At 39.3% G+C, this 23427-nt stretch overlaps 1 protein-coding gene across 1 annotated transcript; it reads right to left on the bottom strand.

The window, feature by feature from the left end:
• Nucleotides 1–871: 871 nt before the first annotated feature.
• Nucleotides 872–22008, bottom strand: TAF5 (TATA-box binding protein associated factor 5). The gene is made up of 11 exons (XM_063307117.1): nt 21423–22008; nt 18706–18940; nt 16933–17248; nt 13392–13555; nt 12906–13041; nt 10803–10923; nt 8181–8310; nt 5976–6140; nt 5554–5731; nt 3143–3320; nt 872–1923 (listed from the first exon to the last, which is right to left on the bottom strand). Exons 1-11 carry the CDS (start codon nt 21988–21990, stop codon nt 1706–1708), a joined length of 2409 nt encoding a protein of 802 aa, XP_063163187.1. The 5' UTR covers nt 21991–22008; the 3' UTR covers nt 872–1705.
• Nucleotides 22009–23427: the final 1419 nt, after the last annotated feature.

Below are 23427 nucleotides of genomic sequence, written 5' to 3'. Positions count from 1 at the left end.
CAGGTGTTTTTGTTTTAGTCCAGTGGTAAGAGGACTAAAACATCATATAATCCCAGAAACATTAGCAAGAAGTTTCCACAAATTACGTTATCTGAGAAATATTTCACTGTTTTATAATTTCTTTGAAATTGTAACTACAGGTAGTCCTCAGTTAACGGCCACTCGTTCAGCGACTGTTTGAAGTTGCAACAGCACTGAACGAGTAGTACTTATGCTAGGTTCTCAGAGTTCCAGCCATTGCACCACCCCCAGTCATGTGATCACAATCCAGGTTCTTGGCAACCAGCTCACATGATAGTTGGCAGCATCCTACAGTCATGTGATCACCATTGGCAACCTTCCCTGCTGGTTTCCTGCAAGCAAAGTCAGTGGGCTGGCAGGGAAAGTTGCAAGTTGCTCCCACTGCTTTTTCTCCTGAGGAGCCTTGCTACAGAGTATGAGACTCCCTCCCCCAGCCTTCACGCACTCAGCTGCAGCACCCCCTGCCTCACTCCTAGTACTGCTTGCACACCACCCAGCACTAGCAACTTCCAGCTGGCTTTTCTTTGACTTTGCTTGTGGGAGGCCGGCAAGAAGTTGCAAGTTGTGGTCATGTGATATCCTTGCTTAACAACCCATGATTTTTCCTTAACAGCAGCAACAGGGACTGCCAGGATTGCCTTCACTAAGTGATGCAGTCATGTGACCACGTTTTACAACTGCATCATGGTGGAAATTCCAGTCCCAATTACTGTTGTTAAGTAAGGACTACCTGTATTCTATCATTGCATTAAGATATGTTATGGTAATACTAAGGTTGCTTCTTACAGAACCGTGTAAAGATAATTCACTCAGAAGGAAATATATGTACAGAATTTTTATTATAAAGATATAAAACTGTATAAAATACAAAATCAATTTTTTAAAAAATACTGGATCCATACTGCTTGATTTCAACACTCAATGTATAACTGATATATTTCAATGAAAGCATAAACCCAAGAATTACGGAAAAGTTTAAGGCCCGCTATTTTTCTGATTCACATTTGAATAATCATTTTTCTGTGACAATAGTTTTTACTTCTGTAGAACAATATTCAGAATTCTTAAAGAAGCCAGTTTCTCTGTTAAAAGTTTTAAGTAACATTTATAAAGTCCATCTTCTAAAATGCTACTTATTTGAGTAATTCCCAATACATACGTAGTTATATAATGTGATATTTTTAAGCTCTGGGGTGCTTAAGTCAAAGAATCATTCTGGCTTCTTTGCTACATAAATGTAGCACATTGCTCTGTACATTCTACCCTCCTAACTTTTTTGAACAAGTTTTACAGATAAATATTTGAGTAGCTAAACCTATGATAATGTTGGGAAAGGTATCCCAGGGACCATATGGGAAAGAGAAAAAAGGATTGACTAGAAGCCAGCAGGACTACCTCCTAGACATGGTACCCAAATTAGCTGCCTATCTACCTACACTACCTTTGCAGCAGGCATCACTTAATTCCTTCTTTCTGGTTTCACTGGAAAAGACTGCACAAATTGGGAGGGGGGTGGAAAAAAGCAGAAATGCCACTCTTTTTCTTTCTGCCCTGCTATACTTACAGTTTGCACTCGTTGTACCAGTAGAACTTCAGTTCATTAGTACAATATATTAACAGTAGTATTCAGTACTACGAAGATCTAAGCATACTTTACAAGACTTGCATAATCAAGCCACCTACTTTACTGAGGACTATAAGCCCCAGCAGCAAGAAGTAAATTTCTTCGAGTAAAGTGGAGGTGTATAACAGGGGTTGATTTGGTCATATACGTGCCCAACAGCAAGTCCTGTGAACTTTCAGGAAGGTTTATGTGTCCAGTGGCTGTTGTAAAATCATCTGTCTCCAAGTCCTCAAATGCTTTCACAGCATCCCAGAGCCTAACTGTGTTGTCCATTGAACCTTGGAAAAAACCCATGAAGAATGTCAAAAATAGGGATTGCAATTACCAGTTCATAGTATCCGTGAATTCTATAAACACTTCACTGTAGTCAACTTGTCAAACTTAGTTTTTCCAAGAAATGCTAAGCTAACATCATTGCTAAATGCAAAAGCAAGGTTATGTGTTGATTTAGAAAACAAGTGCTGAATATCCCTGTTAATGCTTGGACCAGGAAAAATTATGTTGGATGTTGAAGAACCTTTCACTTGGACCTGAAGAATGAACATACCCAAAGTTTCAAAGGCTTCTGTAGCACACCTTTTGCCGTTCCTAATTATTTTTCCAGCCTCACCTGTCTCACACAGAAAGGCATTTATACTACAGTGAGATTTAATAATCTCCACCTTATCCTCAAAGGTGTTGGGAGTTTCAGTAACATATTTGAAGCATCTCTGTCCATGCTTAGATGAAGCTATCAAGACTGTTTCACAGTTTCTTTCTATGCCATCTTTTGTACCACGCTTAGTGCTCTGAGGTAACATTTGCTCTCCCTACCAAAGGTACAGGTTGGTGTGAAATGGAGTTTGTGTATTTTATATTCCTCACTTTGTTTATTGTTTTTATCTGTTTTCCTCTTAGACTGTATATTCAACTAAATTAATTAGGAGGGCTTAATATACCAGGAATTTATACAGAATTCATAAAAGAGGGTCATGTTTGGAAGGTAACTTATCAAAAATTTCTTTAAAATGGAAAATAAGTGAAGTTACCAGAAATGTTCAAGTAAACCTTCTATAGTTCTAGTAATAGAAGTCCTGTCCTCATAGCTTTCTAAAAATTTAGATATTAAAACCCTTGTAAATGCCGTTTGTATAACAGTTATGTAAAACAATTTTATCTGCCCAGTAGTGCTGATAGACAAATGTCTGAACTGAATTAAAAGGAATATACTACCAGTCACAACTTTATTTCAAGAGGTCCATCTCTATTAAACTATCTAAAAAATTATGATCTGTACACATGAAAACAATTGTACAAAACTGCTTTCATAATTGTACAAAAGTTCCTTTCCAAAGGCTCATAGCTACCTAACAAATTTATTGTAGCCTCATGGATGGATGAGACCATTTACAATACTAATGCAACTATTTCTGCAACTATTTTTCATCTTTAGAAGTGAGGTGGAACACACAATAGAGAATGACCATATTATTTTTCTCATAAATTTTTGAATCATACCTGAAGCTAAGATCTCTCCATCTCTACTGAATTTGAGTGCATAGATTGTGTCTGAATGTCCTTTTAATTCTCCTACCATTAAACCATGGCCAATATCCCACAGAAGCACTCTTCCATCAGTTGCTCCAGTTGCCAAGAATCTTCCATTAGGAGAAAATGCTAATGAATGAACTGGTCCCTAGATAGACAAAAAAAAATTGTAGACTGAAATAATTCGTAAACGTTCACACTCATAGTTATCATATACTAAACCTGTTAACCATTCCCATACAGTTTGTTTGTTTGTTTATTTGATTTCTACAGCCGCCCATCTCAGCGAGTGACTCTGGGCGGCTTACAACAATAAAACTATAAAACAATTACAATTAAAACAGTTAAAATATAAAATAAATACAAAATAACTATACATGGCTGCCAAGCAAGCAATGCATGAATGTTAATACAGCCAAGAGATGGGACCATCCACATACTCGAGGCCCCAGGCCTGGGCACAAAGCCATTTCTTTATGGCCTTATGAAAGGCCAACAGGGTCGGGGACATCCTAATTTCTGGAGGGAGGATGTTCCAGAAGGCAGGCACTACGGAAGAGAAGGCACACCTTCTAGTTCCCACCAACCAACACTCCCTGGCTGACGGGACCCACAGCATACCCAAACTACTAGATCAAATTGGACGGGTAGAAACACCTAGGAGAAGTTGCATGTCTTTGTAGAAGAAAAATCCCAATTGTTCCAACAATCACAACACAATCAGATCAATGTTGATTGATTGTCCATCTGATAACAGTTTCCAATCTCCAACACATCTAGAAATAGCTGGGTAAAGTACACTTAATTCTCTAGTTCCTTACTATCTGTTTCAGCCCAGAATCCAAATAATGAATTTAAATATGACTAGAAGAATGCTTGATTTAATTTTTAATCATAAACAGTAATGAATCACAAATGCAAGCCCTATTTACAGTAAGTAATTCTCTATCAAGAATATGCTGGCTTGATACCATCAAAACAGATACCAAGATGAACATCCAGCAATTAAAAAAAAAAAACATGCTTGATAGGGTTGCATGGAGAGTTCTCATCCATAAAGTCCCCAAGAGCCAGACACGACTGAATGGTTAAAATGAATGAATCCCACTAGCATGTGGTAACAGGCTAGAAACCATCTCTTTTGGGCAGAAGGTAGAGTATCCCCCTGTCTCTTGATTCAGTCTGGCATCAGGCTATTTGCTTGTCTCTGTGAACACTGGCTTTCACACATCTGTCATGAGGGACCTCAGAGCATCCCTTCATGAATGGGACATGCAGATACTCTCTGAAGGAGTCTGGCTTATGGACAGACTAGGCATAAGCAATGCAAATTTGCATACATTATAAGTAGCACTTTAACCTGTTCCTGGAAATAGACTGGCAACTGATACATCATATCACTGCTGCTATGGCTCTCAGCAGCATATGGGCTGCCCCATTTTGCATTACTTAAAAGTTTCTAAGTAGTCCTCTAGGCCAGTCTTGAGTACAGATCCACTGTAGTAGTCCAACTTCAAAGTAATAAGGGCATGAGTGACTAGTGCTAAGGCCTCCCACTTTAGAAAAAGCCACAGCTGGTGCACTGGCTACAGCAAGGTACCACAGACTCTACTTGCTGTTCTTATTAGAAATGTTTAACTTTTCACTAGAAAGCTTCCTAATGTGTGGAATTTTCATTGTACAGTATTTGCTTTCAGCCTAGCCAGAAGAGGGAGTTTTGTTGGCTTGGTACGTATACACACAGTAAACCATTAAGTACCTTGTTCTGGGCTTAGTGCGATGTGCTAATCAAACCACTTTAGTTTTTCAAATCAGGGTCAGTTATACTGTTCAGTAAACCATGGCTTGGTGGAATATGTGAATCTGTTTTATTATGATTTATTATGTCGAACAGAAACAACTTCTGTGTGACTAATTTTTAAGTGAAAAGTTCTAGCAGGGCATGTTAGATGAGGCCTACTGAATTAAATTAAGGATTCCTGGAAGAGTAAATTGTGGCTCACTTGCAAACCCCATCACCAGATTTCCCCCAAAATTTGTATTTACAAGTTATAACTTGGATATGAGGGTATCTATCTATCTATCTATCTATCTATCTATCTATCTATCTATCTATCTATCTATCTATCTATCTATCAAATTTTGAGGCGGCCTGAGTCCAAAAAGACTCTGGGCAGCTTACAATATCTAAGAGTACACAATTTAAAAGAAACATGACCACCCAGAGAAAACCACATAAATAACATCCAGAAAAAAATTGAGAGGGGCTCCACAAAAACAGTCAGGTCTTAAGACTTCCAGAATATGTGATGGGTGGAGCCATACATATTAGATTAGTCATAAAATCTAATCATTTCCATATGAGTTTGACATTAATCTACCTTATGTCCTGTGAAGATTCTTACACAGTTTCCATTAAGTACATCCCAAAGCCTCACAGTTCTGTCTGCTGAGCCTGTAGCAATGTAGTTGGAGTTTGGGTGAAAACGTGTACATGTGACATCTGCAAGATGACCAGCAAAGATCCGCAAAGGCTGATAGTGATCTGTAGCCCACAAACTTTAACCCAGTAGAAAGAACATTTCATAAAGGGGAAAGAAGAGATCGTATTAAAAAAATGAAACACTGCCTCCTTTGTGGCTCCATATAAACAGAACTATTTCTAATCAATTATCATATAACTTTGTAGTACAAGATACAGTACGTTCTAAGCAATAACGGCAACTAACATAAAAGATTTCCTTAGCTCAAAATAAACAGTTCTGAGATAGTATCTAGATGACAAACCTGTGCTAATTCTTACCGAGCCACTCTGTCGTGACCACCAGATACAAAGTAATATCCATATGGAGAGAATTGTGTGTCCCATACAGGATAGTTGTGTCCTTTGTATCCCACTAAACAAGAAAAGGTTAGAAGACTCCACAATCTGATAGTGCCGTCCTCTGAAGATGATAACAAATAGTTCCTGACAAAACAGGCAAAAACAAAAATCTTAATCCTAAAAATTTATCACAAGATACATTTAGCCACCTGAAAACCATCCTGCAATATCAGGCTGAGGGGATTTTCCAATTCACAGTTTTAAGCACTACATTCAATAGAGATTATATAATGTTTTGCTGACTCACTTTAAATAATTTCATATTTATACATTTATTTCCCACATTTACAGGTAAGCTGTTTTGTGTAGTGCACCATGTTTTGGGTGTTTAATAGAATTCTCTTCATCCTGGTTTTTGAAAAAATTTATTTCCTTTTCATGATGTCCCTATGTAGACCTTAACTTTATGCTTACGGCATGTAGAATACTAAACCATTCATGCTGATCCATGAAACAGAGTGAGTCTGAAATGATGCAAATAGTTTCAGTTCAACTAATACAGCTAGATTACGTTTTAGGAAAATTAAACTAAGATTTTTTTTTATGACTTGTGAGCTATATCTGCATTACCCAGTATCTATTAATGCAAGCCTTCCTCCTGCTATAATACAAGATGTTATATATTATACAATACTTAGTTCTTATGTTCAGAGGCTGTAGCAAGAAGCGGACAGATAGTAGGTGAACATTGACTTAGCAGCATTGATCAAGTTGCACTTTTATTCAACTGCAGTACCATTTCTACTGTAGTATTTTTTTATTATACAATGCCTAGCCAAAAGATAGAGCTTTCAAATAAGTAGCGGTGATATAATCAGTTCAAGAATGTTTTAACGTCTCAGTATGGACCTCCTGCTTTGGTTATGTCTAAGAAACCTGCGATGTTATAATATTTGATGGAATCAACGTTTGAAATTAAACCCACATCCTTTTTGTATGAAACATTAAAGAATATTTTAAAGTTGACAATAAGGACAATTTATGGTTGATGGATTAAAGAGCTGGGACACCCAATAATGGAACGTTGCAGGTCTTAAAAAATGTTAAATTTGCTTCAGTGGACTTAAAATTAAATGCAATTCAGCAAAAGACTTCATTTCAAGTTTACTGGACACCCCAAAGAATGTATTCAAAAGAACAGATGTCAGATTTTCTTTGCTGGCGATATAAAACATTTGAAGGGTCACTGACTCGCATAATTTGGTTCTGTGAATCACGGGACATCTTTTTAGAAATATGTGAATGTACATAAATAGATTTATGGGGCATTCTTTAACACTAAAAAATGTTAAAGTTAGGTTAAATTAATTATTTTTTGAGGAATTATGGTTGTATCAGGCCTAGGGTGTTGCTAAGAGAATTATTTTAAGAAATGGGAAAAACAGTAATATTCCTGATAATAAGGATTGGATTCAAGAGATGTGTAACTTTCCTATATTGAAAATGCAATTTTATTTATTAATCAAAAAAATTACTCTATGTTGTTCAGTGGCAAAGATGTTATGATATTCTGTAATGTTAGAGAATCCTTCTTCTTCTTCCTAAAGTAGAGTTAGAAATCTGTTTGAAGTTTGAGTAATATGCGACATGTAGTTTCCCCCTTTCTGTTTTTTATTTGTCTTTTATTTATTTGTTTATTTTTTTTTGTTAAGTTGGGTAGCTATATTTTCAGTTTTCATATTTTCCTGATTTTTTAAAATATTTTGTACATTTTCTACTTCTTTCTGTAAAACCTGTTAAATAACAAAATTTAATAAATTTAAATATTAAAAAAGAGAGAGAAAAAAATTATCAATAGTGATTTTGAATTCTAGCTTACTAGTTTGGATTTCTTCTAATTCTCTATATAATTGTCCACAGGCTCAGTGAGTTATGAATTCAGAGTGTCAATTTGGGATACCTCAGTTTATGAGCTTTGAATGATTTATACAAAAGCTGTCTGTATATTAGATGCTTCTGCTCATGCGTAAAATCCATAAAATATGCATGCATAAAATCCTGCCTGCTTTAACAGATATCCCTTCTCCCTACAGCATTTACTGTAATACTACAGTAAAACTGCTATTAATATTCAATACTGTTTTGAGAGATCTCCTACCACCTACTCCCACTGAATTATCTTACCTATCAGGGCTAAAGCTGGCACCATAGACAGGTCCACTATGACCATATAAAATCTTCAGTTCACTTGCTGTTTTTTCATCCATGATTCTTTCTAAAACATCATCAGATTCTTTATCTATGAGACTGAGATCTGAAAGGAAAAAAAATCCTAAATTTCATATTCAGTATAAACAACTAGTAGTGCTTGTTTTAGTGCATGTACTTCTTAGTTCCTACCAAAAGACAATAGGTTAAAAAATTGCTACAAATAGAGCAGTTCAATACCTGTGAAATATTTATCTTTTTAAATTTAATTTAATTTCAGTTAATTTCAGTTAAATGGGGATGCATATGTAGAATACCCTGGGTGACCTATTTGATAGGCTAATAGGCCTGCACTTTCAATATTTTTTTTTACTTCCATCCTCCCAACCATCTGAATTTCCCATCTCTGTATTCTTCCAGATTTTATTTACAGGTAGTCTTCACTTAACAACAGTATGCCCAGAATTTCCATCGCTAAGCCATGCGGTTGTAAAAGCGAGATGGCATCACTTAGCAACGGCAATCCTAGCAATTCCCCTTGCCATTGTTAAGTGAATTTTACCTGCCGTTAGCCTGAGCACCCACCTCAATCCAGGCCATTCTGGGCTTGTTTCCTCTCAGCCCCGAACTCTGCCTTCAACTCCCCCCTGCCTATCTACCCCCATCTATCTCCCCTCCATCTCTGCACTTTTGGAAGCCTTGCAACCTGCACCGGGGGCAGGAAGCCCACCGCGTGGCGCGAGGCCGCCAACAGCAAGCTCCACCCTCCCCAGCTTGCATTCCTTCACCCAGCTGCCTCCTCTCCCAGTTCCCCACACCCACCTTTGCCTTTTTCACTCAGCCCCCCAGGAGAAGCATTAGCAGCTGCCTGCCTTTTTGAGTCCTTTTCAGACCCAGCTTCTCCAACTATCGTTTCTTCCATGTGGCTCCCTTCAGAACACGATCTTCTCACTTTACGCTATCAGTAGTGCTGAGAAGACAGCATAAGCTGAGAAGATAGTGTTTTGAAGGGAGCCATGTGGAAGAAACAATTGAGAAGCTGGGTCCGAAAAGGACTCAGCAAAGGCAGCCAGACATTTCTGCTTTGCCCACAGTGGCTGAGTGAAAAAGGCAAAGGTAGATGCAAAGAACTGGGAGAGGAGGCAGCTGGGTGAAGGAATACAGACTGGGGAGGCTAGAGCCTGCTATTGGCTGCCTCACACCTGCACAGGTAGGACAGGACAGGACGGGATGCCACGTGCTGCACGGGTGGGCTTCCCGCCCCCAAGGCAGATTGCAGGGCTTCTAAAAGGGCAGAGATGGGGGGAGAGATAGGTGAGGGGGGAGTTGAAGCACCCCCACAGTTGTAAATGCGGGCAGGCTGCCAAGCGCCTGAATTTTGATCACGTGACTGCGGGGGTGCTGCAACAGTCGTAATTTCAGGCACAGGTTGTAAGGCCATTTTTTCAGCACTGTTGTAATTTCAAACGGTCACCGATGAATGGTCGTTAAGTGAAGACTACCTATATGTTTTCTTTTTGCAAAAACACAGTATTAGTGATGTGCAAAACTCAATGATTCAGGAATTGAATCTCCCTGAGAATTTGGGAACATTCTATTATTCCCCAGGACCATAACGAATAGAGCATGCATTTCAAGAGCTGGTTTGTGGAAGTAAATATTCTGAAGCAGAAGAGGTTCAGTGTGTCCCAAATACGGTGTTCCAGATTAAACAAGCCTGCTTCAGATCCATATCATCCCCAAGATCGGGTTTTTGTTGTTTTTACTGTTTGTGTCCTGCCCAGGGTTGTTGTTACAATGTGGGTGGCTATTTAAGTTTTTAAAAAATGAAATGAATAAATATACTTCAAACTATGTCTGGTTGAAAAAATTGTATTTACTTCCAGAAACCATGAAATTACTCACAGAATATCATGGTTCTGAAGGAAATTTGGCATGGTTGGGAGGGAGAATGAAACATTCCCAGAGTTCTTTTGAATGTTCTAGTACAAAATCAGTGAGTTTTGCACTTTTTTCTTTTCTCTTTTTTGCCTTCAAGTCAGTGTTGACTCCTGATGTCTGCATTAACAAGTCCCTGCAATTTTCTTGGCAAGATTTCAGAAGTGGTTTGCCATTGCCTCCTTCCTAGGGCTGAGAGAGAGGGACTGGCCCAAGGTCACCCAGCTGGCTTTGTGCCCAACGTGGGACTAGAACTGTCTCCTGGTTTCTAGTCTAGTGTCTTAACCATTACACCAAACTGGCTCTCTTTGTACATCTGTACACAATACTGTAAGACTGCATCCGCACACAGCATGCTTGTTACGATGTTCCAAAAATGTAGTAATTGGTTCCCTAAATAAGGTACCTTTTAGTTTTTCTAATGTATATATTTATACACAAATATATTTTGCAAAGGTATTAATCAGTGGATCTTAACACTGAAGTATTGTTAAGCAATTAAAGAAATACGAATGCTTAAATTGCCAAGAAACTATTTTGGCCATTATTTTAGTATTTGTCTCTTTAGCTTAGTATTGCTATTCCAACAGAACGATTTCATGACAAACCTGTCTCAAAACAGCTATTGTGAAAATTGAAATGAGAGTTTATTTTTATTACCTGTGGCTGATTTCACACTGCGAAGCTTTTTGGGTGTCACAGACCATACCCTGACAGTGGAATCAGCAAAGCCTCCAACAATCATGCTAGAGTCATCTGTAACATCCACAGCTGTAAGGCCCTGTTTGCATGAACCACAATTAAGCATTTTTATTTTAAATAAAAAGTTAAAGCACAATGCCAGACTGCAAGCCAACAATAAACCATCAATTACCAGTGGCCCATGAAAATGGATATTACTACATTACAAAACATTAGAAATAATTTTCTTTATAGCAAATATTGTCAAGTCTGAGTCTTTTAGCAAGGGTCAAGTTTTCAGTTAGCTTTGATAACCCTTTCTACATTCTGTGACTCAACCTTCTGGATTTATCTGGCAAGCACAGAGGTCTTGGAGCGGGGGAGTAGTTTTCAAAGTAAATCACAATGAAGATAAGTGGTGGACCCATCCTAGTCCTGCTGGACCCCTCAATGGTCTTTGATGTCATCAGCCATGGTATCCTAGACTAATGGCTGGGGATCAGAAGCATTGCTTTACAGTGGTTCCATTTCTGCTTCAATAGGCAGTTCCAGTCAGTAGTCACTGGGGAGCAGAGGTCAGCCCAGTAGGTTGCTACAGGTTGATCCATTATCCCCATTGTTTATATTTTCATAAAGCCATTCAGAGAGGTCATCAAGAGGTTTGGGATGCAATATACTGACAATAATTCATTTTCTACCAGCCCAGCAGGAAATGCTGCTGAAGTCTTGTCTTAGCACCTGGAGGCTAGATGGGACGAAGCATGCTAAAATTGCACACAAGCAAGATTGAGTTACTGTATGCATATCACCTTCCTTTGTTGGCTTCAGAGTTGTCACTTGAAGGGTGGAGGCTGTGTCCATTAACACCTTCACTGGGTATGCCAGCTGTGGCCCTACCTTGGAGCAAGAAGATTTGGCTATAGTGACTCATGCTTTTATCAATACCCAACTGGACTTCTATAATGCAGTCTATATGGGTTTGCCTTTGAAGACTACCAGGAGGCTCCAGTTGGTTCAAAATAAAACAGTCCGCTTATTAATGGTCTCTTGTTATTTTGAGCAAGTTAATACCTATTTTGTGGGCCCTGCCTAGTTGCCAATAGTTTTCAGGGCACAATTCAAAGTACTAGTGTTCAGTTATATACTTTACTTGGCAGCAAAGTATCTTCACGACTGTCTGCTTCACCCAGAGTTGACCTATTTGAGATAAGCCTCCTGGGAGAAATTGCTAGTTTTGCCCCATTATCATGACATGAGGGAGAGCTGACGCGAGAAACCACTGCATTTTGGTCATGGCTCCAACACTTCGGAAAAGCCTCCTGCTTACTGAAAAGTGATTAAAACCGCATATGTGTGTTGTTTTTATCAGTACTGTTGTTTTTGCCATACCATGGATGTTTTAATTTTTATATTATGTTTTCTATCCCTGTAAGCCACCAGGATTCTTGAAAGATTTGACAGCTATATATATTCAGAAAAGAAATAAGACAAAAGTTATAAGCATTTTTTCTGAGTGGCTTCAAAACCTAGTGAGAAGAGAAAGTTTAACAATGCAGTCTTTATCGATTTATTACCAGGGGCAACGTAAAGAAGCAGTACAAGCTCCTCTCCCTTCTATCATACAGTATGATACACACCTATTGCAGAAGCCCTATTCATGTGTTTTCAAAAGGAGTGCAAGAGGAGCCTCCTGGATTAAAATACAAATGGAGCCACCTGGACTAAAACACAAAAAAGGCATGGGGTTTTGGTCCGTATTATATGAAGGAAGTGGGAGACGCTTGTACTGCTTTCTCACCCTGTAACTGTCCCCAGAAATAAATGAACAAAGATCATACCATTAATCTTTATCTTCACATTAGGTTTTGAAGCCACTCAGAAGAAGACTTGGACTGATGTCCACAAAGGAAGTTTGAACTTTTTGATATTTCATATTTTTTATTTGGAAGACTTTCAAAAAATAATTTTGTTCTCATTCAGCAGTCAATTACAAGTCTTTTGAATTCTCTCTGCAGTCACCAATCCAAGCCTTCATGCAAAGCTATGTTGTGATCTGATCCATTGTCAATCCCCCACACTAACCTGGTATGCATTAAGAAATGTGTAGAAGCAAATAGAAGGCAAACAATCAGGACCAAGCCGAACACGTTTAGTGGCTTCCTTCATATTCATTATTTTATCCAGCTTATCAGAATCCTTTAGCTCAGGAAGAGGGATTCTACATAAAGAAGAACATGCTTCAAAACACACATAAACATTTTCAACCTCATTGAGCAGATGCTAATCTCAAGCAGAAATCAAGACTTCATCACTCTCTACTTAAAGACTGGTAAACCTTTGTCTGCACTCTAGTGTAGACTATATGGTGATTCACATAATTTATAGTTTCTCTATTCCCTCCCATGCTTAAATATCTCTTTACACAGAAAGCTGGCTGTCACAGTGGTGGAAATGGATGAACATTCAAGCATGAGAGCTGCCAGCTGCAGTTTGAAATGTCACACTAAAGTAAGAACTGCACCTAAGCAATATGAATGGAAGTTAAGAGAGGTTCTGTTTCAACATTACCTATTCTGAGGAGGGGCATTTGGATCCTGCTTTTTACTTTTTGATCCCATGCTATCTTTTCTTGGCTTCTTTTTCTTTGGCTTGCCCTCCTCATTCTCTCCTTCTTCATCTTCATCATCCAAAGGCAACTCAATTTCTGGTTCTTTTAATAAGCCAAAAAATACCTGTAAGTCAAAAGGAGAAAGTACAAATAACAGAAATAATTCCTTAGCATTTCTCCCTTGTGTATTGGAAAAGAGAGATTATGCATGTCCATGTTGTAAGCTATCTCTAAACCCAAATCACAATCCAGAGATCTTCTTTAAGGATGAACCAAGAGCTTAAAACATACCAAAAAAATTTTTTTTAGTTTCTAATTTTTTAAACAGCACCTCCTCCTTGTCATATCTCAAAAAGTAGTAAGAACCTCAAACACCTTGCTGGATGCTGAAAGGAAATTACACTGAACTAGCCATAATTCTGTCTCTAATCTCATGCCCTCCAGCTATGCTGACATAACCCTGAATTAAGGGTTGGGGAAGGTTTATTTAGAAAACCGCTGGATTAAGGGAAACAAGCGAAGAGTTTTTTACATATAGTACTGCTTTCTGAAGCTTCTGGTCTTATTTCAGTGCAACTAAGGCTAAACATCTGATTTGTTATATTAAGATGATAACAACTAATTTGTTTTTTAAAATGCTTTTTAAATACCCAGTGAACAAAACACAGAAAGCAATGGTCAAGTAGACATTTATTGGCAAACCACTATCACATTCAGGATTTGGAAATCAAAAATATATGGAGCTAGATTCAGCAAGTTACTACTAGATCACATCTCCCTTTCTTTCAATCCATCCTGAATTATATTAATCTCTGCCTGGACCCACAGCTCCTGCTTAAAGAGCAGATAGCAGCCACGGCTAGGGGGCTTTTACACAAATTCCTCTTATGTGCCCATTGTGCCTATTTCTGGACCAGGAGGCCATGCTCAGTCACTCATAACTCAGTTCCCAGTTGGGTTATTGCAATATACTCTACATGGGGCTGTCCTTGAAAAACACTTGGAAGCTTCAACTGGGCCAGAATGCAGTAGCATGCAGTTTTGGGTGCATCAAGGTTTGCCTGGATTATACCACTATTGCACAAACTGCACTGGCTCCCAGTATGTTTCCAGGTGCAATTCAAGGTAGTGGTTATCAAAGCTCTGGGTGGCACAAAATCAGGTTACCTGAAGGACTGCCTATGTCTGAAGATCTCCCCCCATCCCACCAACAGATCAATAGGAGGGGTATGCCCCAGATCCCTTTTATTAAATAATGTCATCTTGCAGGATTGAGACATTGTGCTTTCTCTGTCGCAGCACCTGCTCTATGAAACAGCCTTCCCCCTGAGATCTGGAGGGCCCCAACTCTCTTGGCCTTCCGGAAGGCCATGAAGTCATGGCTTTTCCCCAGGGGCTGGGCTGGGCTGTCAGATGAGCCAAATATGTGTGTGGTTTGTGTTGTGTTTGTTATATAGTGCCTCAGTTGCTATATTACGATTATTTTATTTCTGCTTTATGCTTGGTTAAGATTTAATTATTCTTTTTGTTGATTGTTGTTAGTCACCCAGAGTTCATATGTTAGATGGGTAGCCATATAAATCTTCCAAATAAATACAGTATGTAAGTATAGTCTTCATCCAAAATCAAAGCAGACGCTGAGCTGCTGCAGATGATTATCTTAGTTTATTAAACATCTCTATCATCCATCCATCCATCCATCCATCCATCCATCTCTCACTCAAATTAAGCCACCGCCCATCTCCCCCAGAAGAGGGACTCTGGGCGGTTTACAATAAAATCCCACATAAAACATAAACATTAAAATCACATAAAACAATTATGATAAAACACAATAAATAAATAAAATCCAAGAGAGATGTAAAATCCAGGCTGGTGGGAGGGACTCTAGGGTGCGAGCCATCCCCAAGAATGGTTATTCACTTTCCCGCCCCAGCCAAGATGGCAAAACCAGGTCTTCAGGGCCTTCCGGAAGGTCAGGAGTAAAGGGGCCTGCCTCACCTCCGGGGGCAAGATATTCCAGAGACCGGGGGCCACCACAGAGAAGGCCCGCTTCCTGGACCCCACCAGATAAAATTCTCTTATGGATGGGGTCCGTAACATGCCCTCTCTGATCGGGTGGGGTGGGCCAATGTAATGGGGATGAGACAGTCCCTCAGGTAACTTGGCCCCATGCCATGTAGGGCTTTAAAGGTAATAACCAACACCTTGAATTGGACCCGGAAGCAAACTGGCACCCAGTGCAGCTCGCACAGCAACAGTGTTGTATGTGCCCACCTAGGTGCACCAAAAATAGCCCGCGTGGCTGCATTTTGGACCAGCTGAAGCTTCCAGATACTCTTCAGGGGTAGCCCCATGTAGAGTGCATTGCAGTAGTCTATATGGGAGATAACCAGGAACGGGCGTAACTGGCGCACAACCCGAAGTTGCGCAAAGGCCCTCCTGGCCACGACTGCCACCTGCTCTTTGAGCAGGAGTCGTGAGTCCAGGAGAAACCCCAGATTATGCACTGAGTCTGTCTGGGGCAGTGCCACCCCATCCAGAACTAAAGATGACAGTTTCCCGGAAGATGAAGCCCCATCAACCCACAGCCACTCTGTCTTACCAGGGTTCAGTTGAAGCCTGCTGTTCGCCATCCAGACCCCCACAGCCCCCAGGCACCGAGAAAGGGCAGTCACTGCATCACTTACCTCACCCGGGATAGAGATGTATAATTGGGTATCATCAGCATACTGATGATACCTCAACCCGTGGTGACGGATGATCTCACCCAGTGGTTTCATGTAGATGTTAAACAAGAGAGGAGAGAGAACCAAACCCTGCGGCACCCCACAATGGAGGGGTCGAGGGTCGGATCTCTCCCCTCCTATCTCCACCGACTGGGACCGGCCCTGGAGGAAGGAGGTGAACCAGTGCAGAACTCCGCCGCCCTGTCTCTATATACAACTCTCCCTGCTCACTCCTTGCTTTATATATGGTGTAAATAACTTGTAGCACTTGCCTTAAATTCAAAAAGCCTCTGCTGTCAATCGATTCAATGTTTTTTCATTAAGAATTTGTACCTTCCCATCTAGAATGGGGGGCGGGGGGGAGAAAAGGAGGTATCAGAAAAGAAATATACCCATATTTTGACTCTGCTTCTACTCGTCATTTACATGCAACTCCATCAGATTATCCTTAAGAATTGAAATAGAAAAAGTGTTACCTCGTTTATATGAACCAAATTTAAACAAGGAAATGAGCTGTTAGCTTGTTTCCATTTCTGGACCAAAAATTACTATTAAAATGATTGTTTTGAAGCTGGTTTGTTCTCAAACTGGAAATTATTATTTTCCAATTTGAACAAAACAGGAAATCCTTGTTGATTGGAGCATAATAATGTAAGCTATTATTTCAAGCAGCCTGCTATACCAACTACGGGGTCATAAATGTAAATAATTTTCACATATTCAGTTTTTTATTCCTGTACAATGCTGTCCATGATGTTATTTCCTTTCATACCTTTGCTTTATTTGCTTCTCGTTTTGCTTCTCCAGCTAAACTTCCCACCATAGCATCAATCTGTTGTTTACTACGAGGCATTCCATCAAAGATATCAATATAAAGGTGTTCTTGAACAATGCTCCAGATCTGATTATTCTGTTTCTCCTGAAGATGTCTCTTCAGAAGCTGGTAAGAATCACGGGAAATTCGCAACACAAACTTGCTTGTTCGGAAATCCAGCATAGTCTCATTTCCCCTCATGTGCTCTTTTTTGGTTAAGCTTGATAGTACACGCAAGTCATCTTGGTAATAGCACTCTTGGTCCCCATGAAACCTAGAAGAAGGTTAAGGACATATCAGAGATGCGTAGGGACCTAATCATCACACTGATTGATGTAATCCTCAGGAGATCTTGAAACAGTTGTAAAATTGTATCATAAATAGCTATATAAAAAAAACATGGCACAGAAATATAACTGAGAGTAGTGTGGAAAATAACCGATATTCCCCTATTAATAGCAGCTCTTAGCAGCAGCACATGTAACCAAAATGGGTAATAACTGACAATATCTACGTTCCTACACAAAACATATAGGGCATCATATCCAGAAGTATGTAACATTTTTCCAACAAAATCACAGATAATTTTTCTTTCCCCCATCCCACTCCCATCCTTCCAAAAACCAAGGGAGAAACGCCGCTCTTGACCATCCAGAAGCTACAGCTCGTCCAGAATGCAGCAGTATGAGAAACAACAGAGCACCATGGTACATGCACATGACCTTGATGCTTCATGAGCTGCATTGTTTTTCAGTTGGCTTCTGGGTACAATTCAAGGCCCTGATTATCACCTTTAAAGCTCTTCATGGCATAGGGCATGGCTGAGGGACTGTCCATCTCCAGCTGTCTCTGCCCACCGGATACAATTAAGGAGGGTGAGTGCTCTCTGGATCCTGTCAATAAACAGTGTCATCTTACAGGACCCAGAAGTGAACCTGTTTTATTGCCCTCTGAAATGTTATTCTCCAAGAGTTTGTGCAGCTCCCACCCTTATGATGTTTAGGAAATTACTGAAGACCTAGTTGTTGTTCTACTATAGTCTTTTTTTTATTTCCAAGCTGTTCAGAGTTGCTATGGAGTTCGGCGGCCGCAAAATCTGATAAATAAATAATGGGTGTATACTCAAACAGAAAACAACAGTTTGAATGTTTCATAAATAAAACCTCCTCTTGCAGAGAAGCAATAACATTATACAATGGTTCAGGCCAGAACATTTCAGTACTAAAAATTTACATAGACAAAATATAATTACCTTAACTAGATTCTAAGCACCTCAAAATAAAATTTCTTTGACATAAACATTTATATAGACAAAACAAAGCTACACACACACGAACAAACACCGATGAATGAAACCAACGCCCCCCCCAAAAAACAATTTGTATATAGTAAGTTACCAGGTATCTGGGAATTTCTTTATCGTTTTGCATCAAAGTTGCCTAAATGAATTGTATCCATTTACTAACCCCAATCATTCACTTTTGAAGGAATGTTTATTAACCTTTCTCTGCCAAGAGGGATAATTAATAAAGTTTCTACCTTTTCAAAATGTTTCAAATGTATCTTCTTCCTACTCTAGATGTATCTCAAAGTAAATGCTATAGATTCTTTCTATTCCCAGTTCACCATGCTTCTTAAAGTAAATATGCCTGCTTATTGTAACTACAATTATAGATTTACATGCCTATTAGTGAAACATGCTTATGGGTATTAAATAAACAAAATTATTACTTTTCAAAGAAGGATTTTGCTTCGTTTTCATGTCCATTGTAGACTAGTTCTAAGTACATGTGTACAAACAAAGGATAAAAAAGTTGTGATAATTCAGCTCTATGGCAATCCAGAGCACATTCAATGAAGTGTTTCAATCCACTGTAGTATTCTTCGTAAAGTGCGGGGTCTCCCTGTTGATTATAAGCAGATAACACTGCACTCACATCTGGCTGATCTTCCACAAGAACTCCAACTACAAAATTAAAATATGTAGGAAAATTAATGTTTGCATTCTTGTGCAATTCATTATTTCAGTCCAAAACCCTGTAAATTCACTGAGACACTATCTCCCATTTTACTCCAAATCCAACATACATTGACTGTGAAATCTGATTATTAACTAGCAGCGTTCAACAGATGGCTATCAAGAGTGTTTTGACCCAAATTTATCAAACGTTTGTGTTAAGAACAGCTGCATTAGCAATTCCCCAAATAAATATTTGGTTCCCAAATGCATCTTCAATCTTTAAATTCCAGCCTTTCAAAATTATTTTGGATTTAAAAACAGATTACAAATCAAGTACAGTAAACTTAATATAGAGAATTAAGGGAAACCATGAAGAGAGACTGAGAAATATTTGTAGCATGAGATGATCAAAGAAAGGGAAACACTAGTACAATATTGTTAAACTTCATTGTCATTACTGCCTATAAATTTCAGCAAGGGCTTTTTCTTTCTTTCCAATCCAACAGAATGTTGGAAAAATATGTAAAGGGGATCAGGATTCTGCCTCTCCATAAAATAATTTTCTGAAAACTTAAGTTTCCCCAATGCATCCCTATGGGAGAGGCAATTGGGCAGCGTCTTAGAATGTAGCTAACTCTCACATTCACCCTCTAAGACCCTTCCCTCTTTTTTTAATTTATATTTATTAAGATTTTTTTTTCATACAATAGAAGACAAATCTAAAGAAAAAAAGGAAAGGAAAGAATAAAAAGAGAAAGAAAAAAGTGCAAGAAAGGAAAAGGTAAGGAAAAACTAAAGTTAAGCAAGCTAAGAAATTTTGGATATAAATTTATAAAATGATGCAAAGAATTTTAAGATTAATACTGTGAAGAAACCAGAACACTTTTTATGGGGATTTATGGACAATGAATTAGAAAAGACTCATGATAGGTTAATTTTGTATATGGTAACTGCAGCAAGATTATTGTGTGCACAACAATGGAAGAATAATGAAATTCCCACAGTGGAGGAATGGATTGTGAAAATGTCAGAATTTGCAGGAAAAAACAACAAATACTTTTCTGAAAGACTGGAAACCTCAAATGGACTTTTTGCTGAAAAAAGAAAGAAATGAATTGATGATCATGGATTTGAAGATTAAGAAACATGTGGATTAAATGACGGGTTGAAGGGATTTGTATAACATTTACGAGGGAGGAAGGACAATAAGATTGTAATTACCTGTTGAAAAGAAGGTTGGAAGTCATTTCTAAGACCCCTCCCTCTTTATTCTCTGGCATGTGATCAAAAGCAGTTATTTTAAGGGATTGCCTTAAAAGTTTTGGGTGCTCTCCCTAACTTGTTGCATTCTTGTACTGTATGTTTGTTGTTTACTTTGCATGAGAAGCAAATTGTGTCCTCATATCTCAGATCTTTTAAAGGATTAGATTACCACATGCAGTTACAATAGATCAGGACACAATTTCTGATCCAAAGTTTGTATTTCTGATATTTAGCTTCTGGAAATAAGTGCAAACAATTAACAGTATCCATAGGAAGGAGAGTCAAAAAAGTCAAGATAATGATCACAACTATGCAATCAAATTCTCACCCCTTTTTATTTCTGGGCAACGTCTACACATGTACAAAGGGGCAGGGCTATGATTTCGCGGGGGGGGGCAATTATGAAAGTGCCAACTCCACTCCTTTTCTATGTCTGTCATGACACTGCACACAAATATGAAAGGTACTTCTTTGTTGTTTTGACTAAAGCCTCCAATCCTGTGGATGACTTTGCATAGCTCTATTACAGAACACTGATATATGTGTCTTATTGTAAAAAGTTCTGGAGAAGGCAAAGAGAAATATGTATTCTGTTCTATAGTCAGAAAATGCTTTGCTTGCCTGTTTGTTTTTGTCACTGGCACCCTAACTACGTAATGTTATTTAATACTACTTTTTCGATCTTTGTATGGTATCTCCAATATTTAACTATAAAAATGTAACAAAAGGTCTCCCAGCCAGTATTGATTTTGTACTTTTAAATATGCAATGTAAAACCACGGTGGAGTGCTGTGTGTGTTAATTACCTTTTCATTTTGAAGCACCAAAAAGCTGTTATGGTACATTTATTTATTCTCTAAAAGCAAGACATGTTCCTCACTTTCCACCACTAAAGCACTCCACTGTGATTTTAAATTGCATATTTAAAACTATAAAATTTACGGTGGAAAGTGAGGGTCACATCTTGCTAAAAAGAATTAGTAAATGTATCATAACAGCTTTCTGGTGCTTCAAAATGAAAAGATTAACACACATAATGCCTCAATGTTTATTTGCAGATAATGCTACTATTGCATCCATAGTAAATTTAGAAGGACAGAGCTGAACCGATGTTCCCTGAAATGAACTACTGTATGTTTTACATCATTTGTCAGGAGTGCAGGGCGAAAGGAATTTGAATAGGTGGCTGTGTGAACACTTACTATTACCATCTCTTACATCTCACCTTTCCCAGGAGGGCCCAGGGGCGCTGCGGGAGGGGTCGCGATAGAGGCTGGAGAGATCGTAGCTCCAGTGTGGCCAAAACTGACAGAATTGAGCAGCACATCCCCAGCTCCGGGGGCCAAGATCCCGACACTAGGATCCTGTCCTTCCCCGCCATGAGCTCCCAGGGCTCCGGGCGCTGAGGGATTCGGGTCGCCCGGGACGTCGTCGACGAGGACACGGGCTTCCCTACGGAGGATCTCCTCAGATTCGCGGAGATTGCTGCGCCGCAAGAACTGCAGTACCGCTAGCAGCGTCTGCCGGTCAGGGGTTAGTTGAGAGGCGTCCGGCGTAGGGCTGGAAGCCACCGAACCCTTCGAGTCAACTCCTCCCGCGAGCGGCTCCCCATCCGCGAGAAGGGTGGCGGCGACCGAGGAGGCAGGCGGAGGGGGGACAGTTGTTGCAGCTGTTGCTGCCACCGAGATCGGGGACTGGGAGAGAGGAGCAGCCGGAGCGGGCGGCGGCACTCCTGCATCAGGATCGGGCTTTACAGCTACAGCCTCCGACGGCTCCTCCGGCAAAGCGGCCATGTTGGCGCGCCCAACGGTTTGACCTCCCCCTCTGCGGTCCCGCGTGTTTGCGACAGTCCGGGCATATCCGCCCAGCGAGAAGCTGAAACCCTCTAGGAAGAGCCTTCCCGTTGCTTTACGACAGATCCGCTTTATGGAAATAAAGGGAAAGTAGAGCTATTTCATTGATCGAGAGCTTTGTCAAAAGCGCCTGCAGAGGCTTGCGCATGTGCGATTAGATAGTCGCATTTTCTGAGATGCGCAGCTTTGCCCTTTTAAAATCTGAAATCAAAACGCTTTTCCTCTTTCATCTGCCTATAGCTTACATAGAAGCAACCCCGATTAATTATCATTGCATATTTACGCACTACGAAGTACGTTGGGCATATTATTTAGTATGTCAAATCTTGGGCAGAGCTAATTTCTCCAAAAGTAATATTTTAATAGTACGATAAGTAGAAAAAAGTTTAGTTGAATAGTAGCTTGTATTACTGTTGCACAGAATATAGTAGTCACCCGGATTTTGAAGTGTCTTATTTATTCCCTTCTCCATTGAGCACCTAGGTTTTATTGTTAACGGCAAGCAGTAATAAGGATAAAAACGCTTTTCACAAAGAGTTAACATGTAAACCTGTAATGCATGCAAGTTTGCGTACAGCAGAGAGATGCAGCAACCCCTGAAACCCTGAAATATGGGTCCCAAAGACCTTCAAAAGGTCTTACCAACTTATTTGTTTAAAGCTATTAAATACGTTAAATTTACTTTTAAAAGGAAAAGCCATTAAATGGTGGAGAAGCTATTAAGTATGTTAAATTTAAATTGTAAATTTACTTTTGGCTAAGTATAACTATAAATGAAATCAAACCAAATGTAGCTTTTGTTTCCGTCTCCCTCATTCGATGTAGGGTGCAGCCCCATCACATTACAGTACTGAAAGATCCCTGGCCTCCAGTAACCCACTCCTAGAACTAAATCTTACCTATATATTTGGATGTCCCAAATGTAAGTTTTGGGACAGGGAGAACATCTATTGCAATGGCAAATAATTTCTGTGCTGTTGCAAAGAAAACTGCATGGATATGTCCCTGGATTAAATGGGAGTCAAGCTCTACTGGAAGTTTAGTGTAAAGAGACATCAACAGAAGTAGCAAAAATCAGAGTTATTTTAACTAGTTGGTATTTAATTAGCATTTCAATGCAACAGAATAGCATAGCTATAAATGCAATTTATCAGATATTTTATTAATTTTTGTACCTCCCTCACTCAAGTTTTAACACGATGTTGTGCATGCATACAGCGCCTCAGCTGTTACCTTTACACCAATCCTGTTACATTTTCATCAATACTGTATAAATACTTTATTATACAGTAAATAAAGATATAGCCAGTGTTGTGAATTTTTTGATACGTTTTAATATTGAAAATTAAAATTCTTCCCGGTCTTTACGTACACTAT

The sequence above is a fragment of the Candoia aspera genome, chromosome 6 (assembly GCF_035149785.1).
Source record: "Candoia aspera isolate rCanAsp1 chromosome 6, rCanAsp1.hap2, whole genome shotgun sequence".
Lineage (NCBI taxonomy): Eukaryota > Metazoa > Chordata > Lepidosauria > Squamata > Boidae > Candoia > Candoia aspera.
The sequence above is the reverse complement of the archived record's forward strand: the minus strand, read 5'-3'. Positions and strand labels throughout refer to the sequence as shown.

Coding starts and splice junctions, on each gene's coding strand:
- TAF5 (XM_063307117.1), bottom strand. CDS start 21,990: ATGGCCGCTTTGCCGGAGGAGCCGTCGGAGGCTGTAGCTGTAAAGCCC. Junction 18,941..21,422: donor CCTGGGCCCTCCTGGGAAAG/GTGAGATGTAAG, acceptor TTAATTTTGTAG/TTGGAGTTCTTGTGGAAGAT. Junction 1,924..3,142: donor TGGAGAGATCTTAGCTTCAG/GTATGATTCAAA, acceptor GTTTTTTCCAAG/GTTCAATGGACAACACAGTT.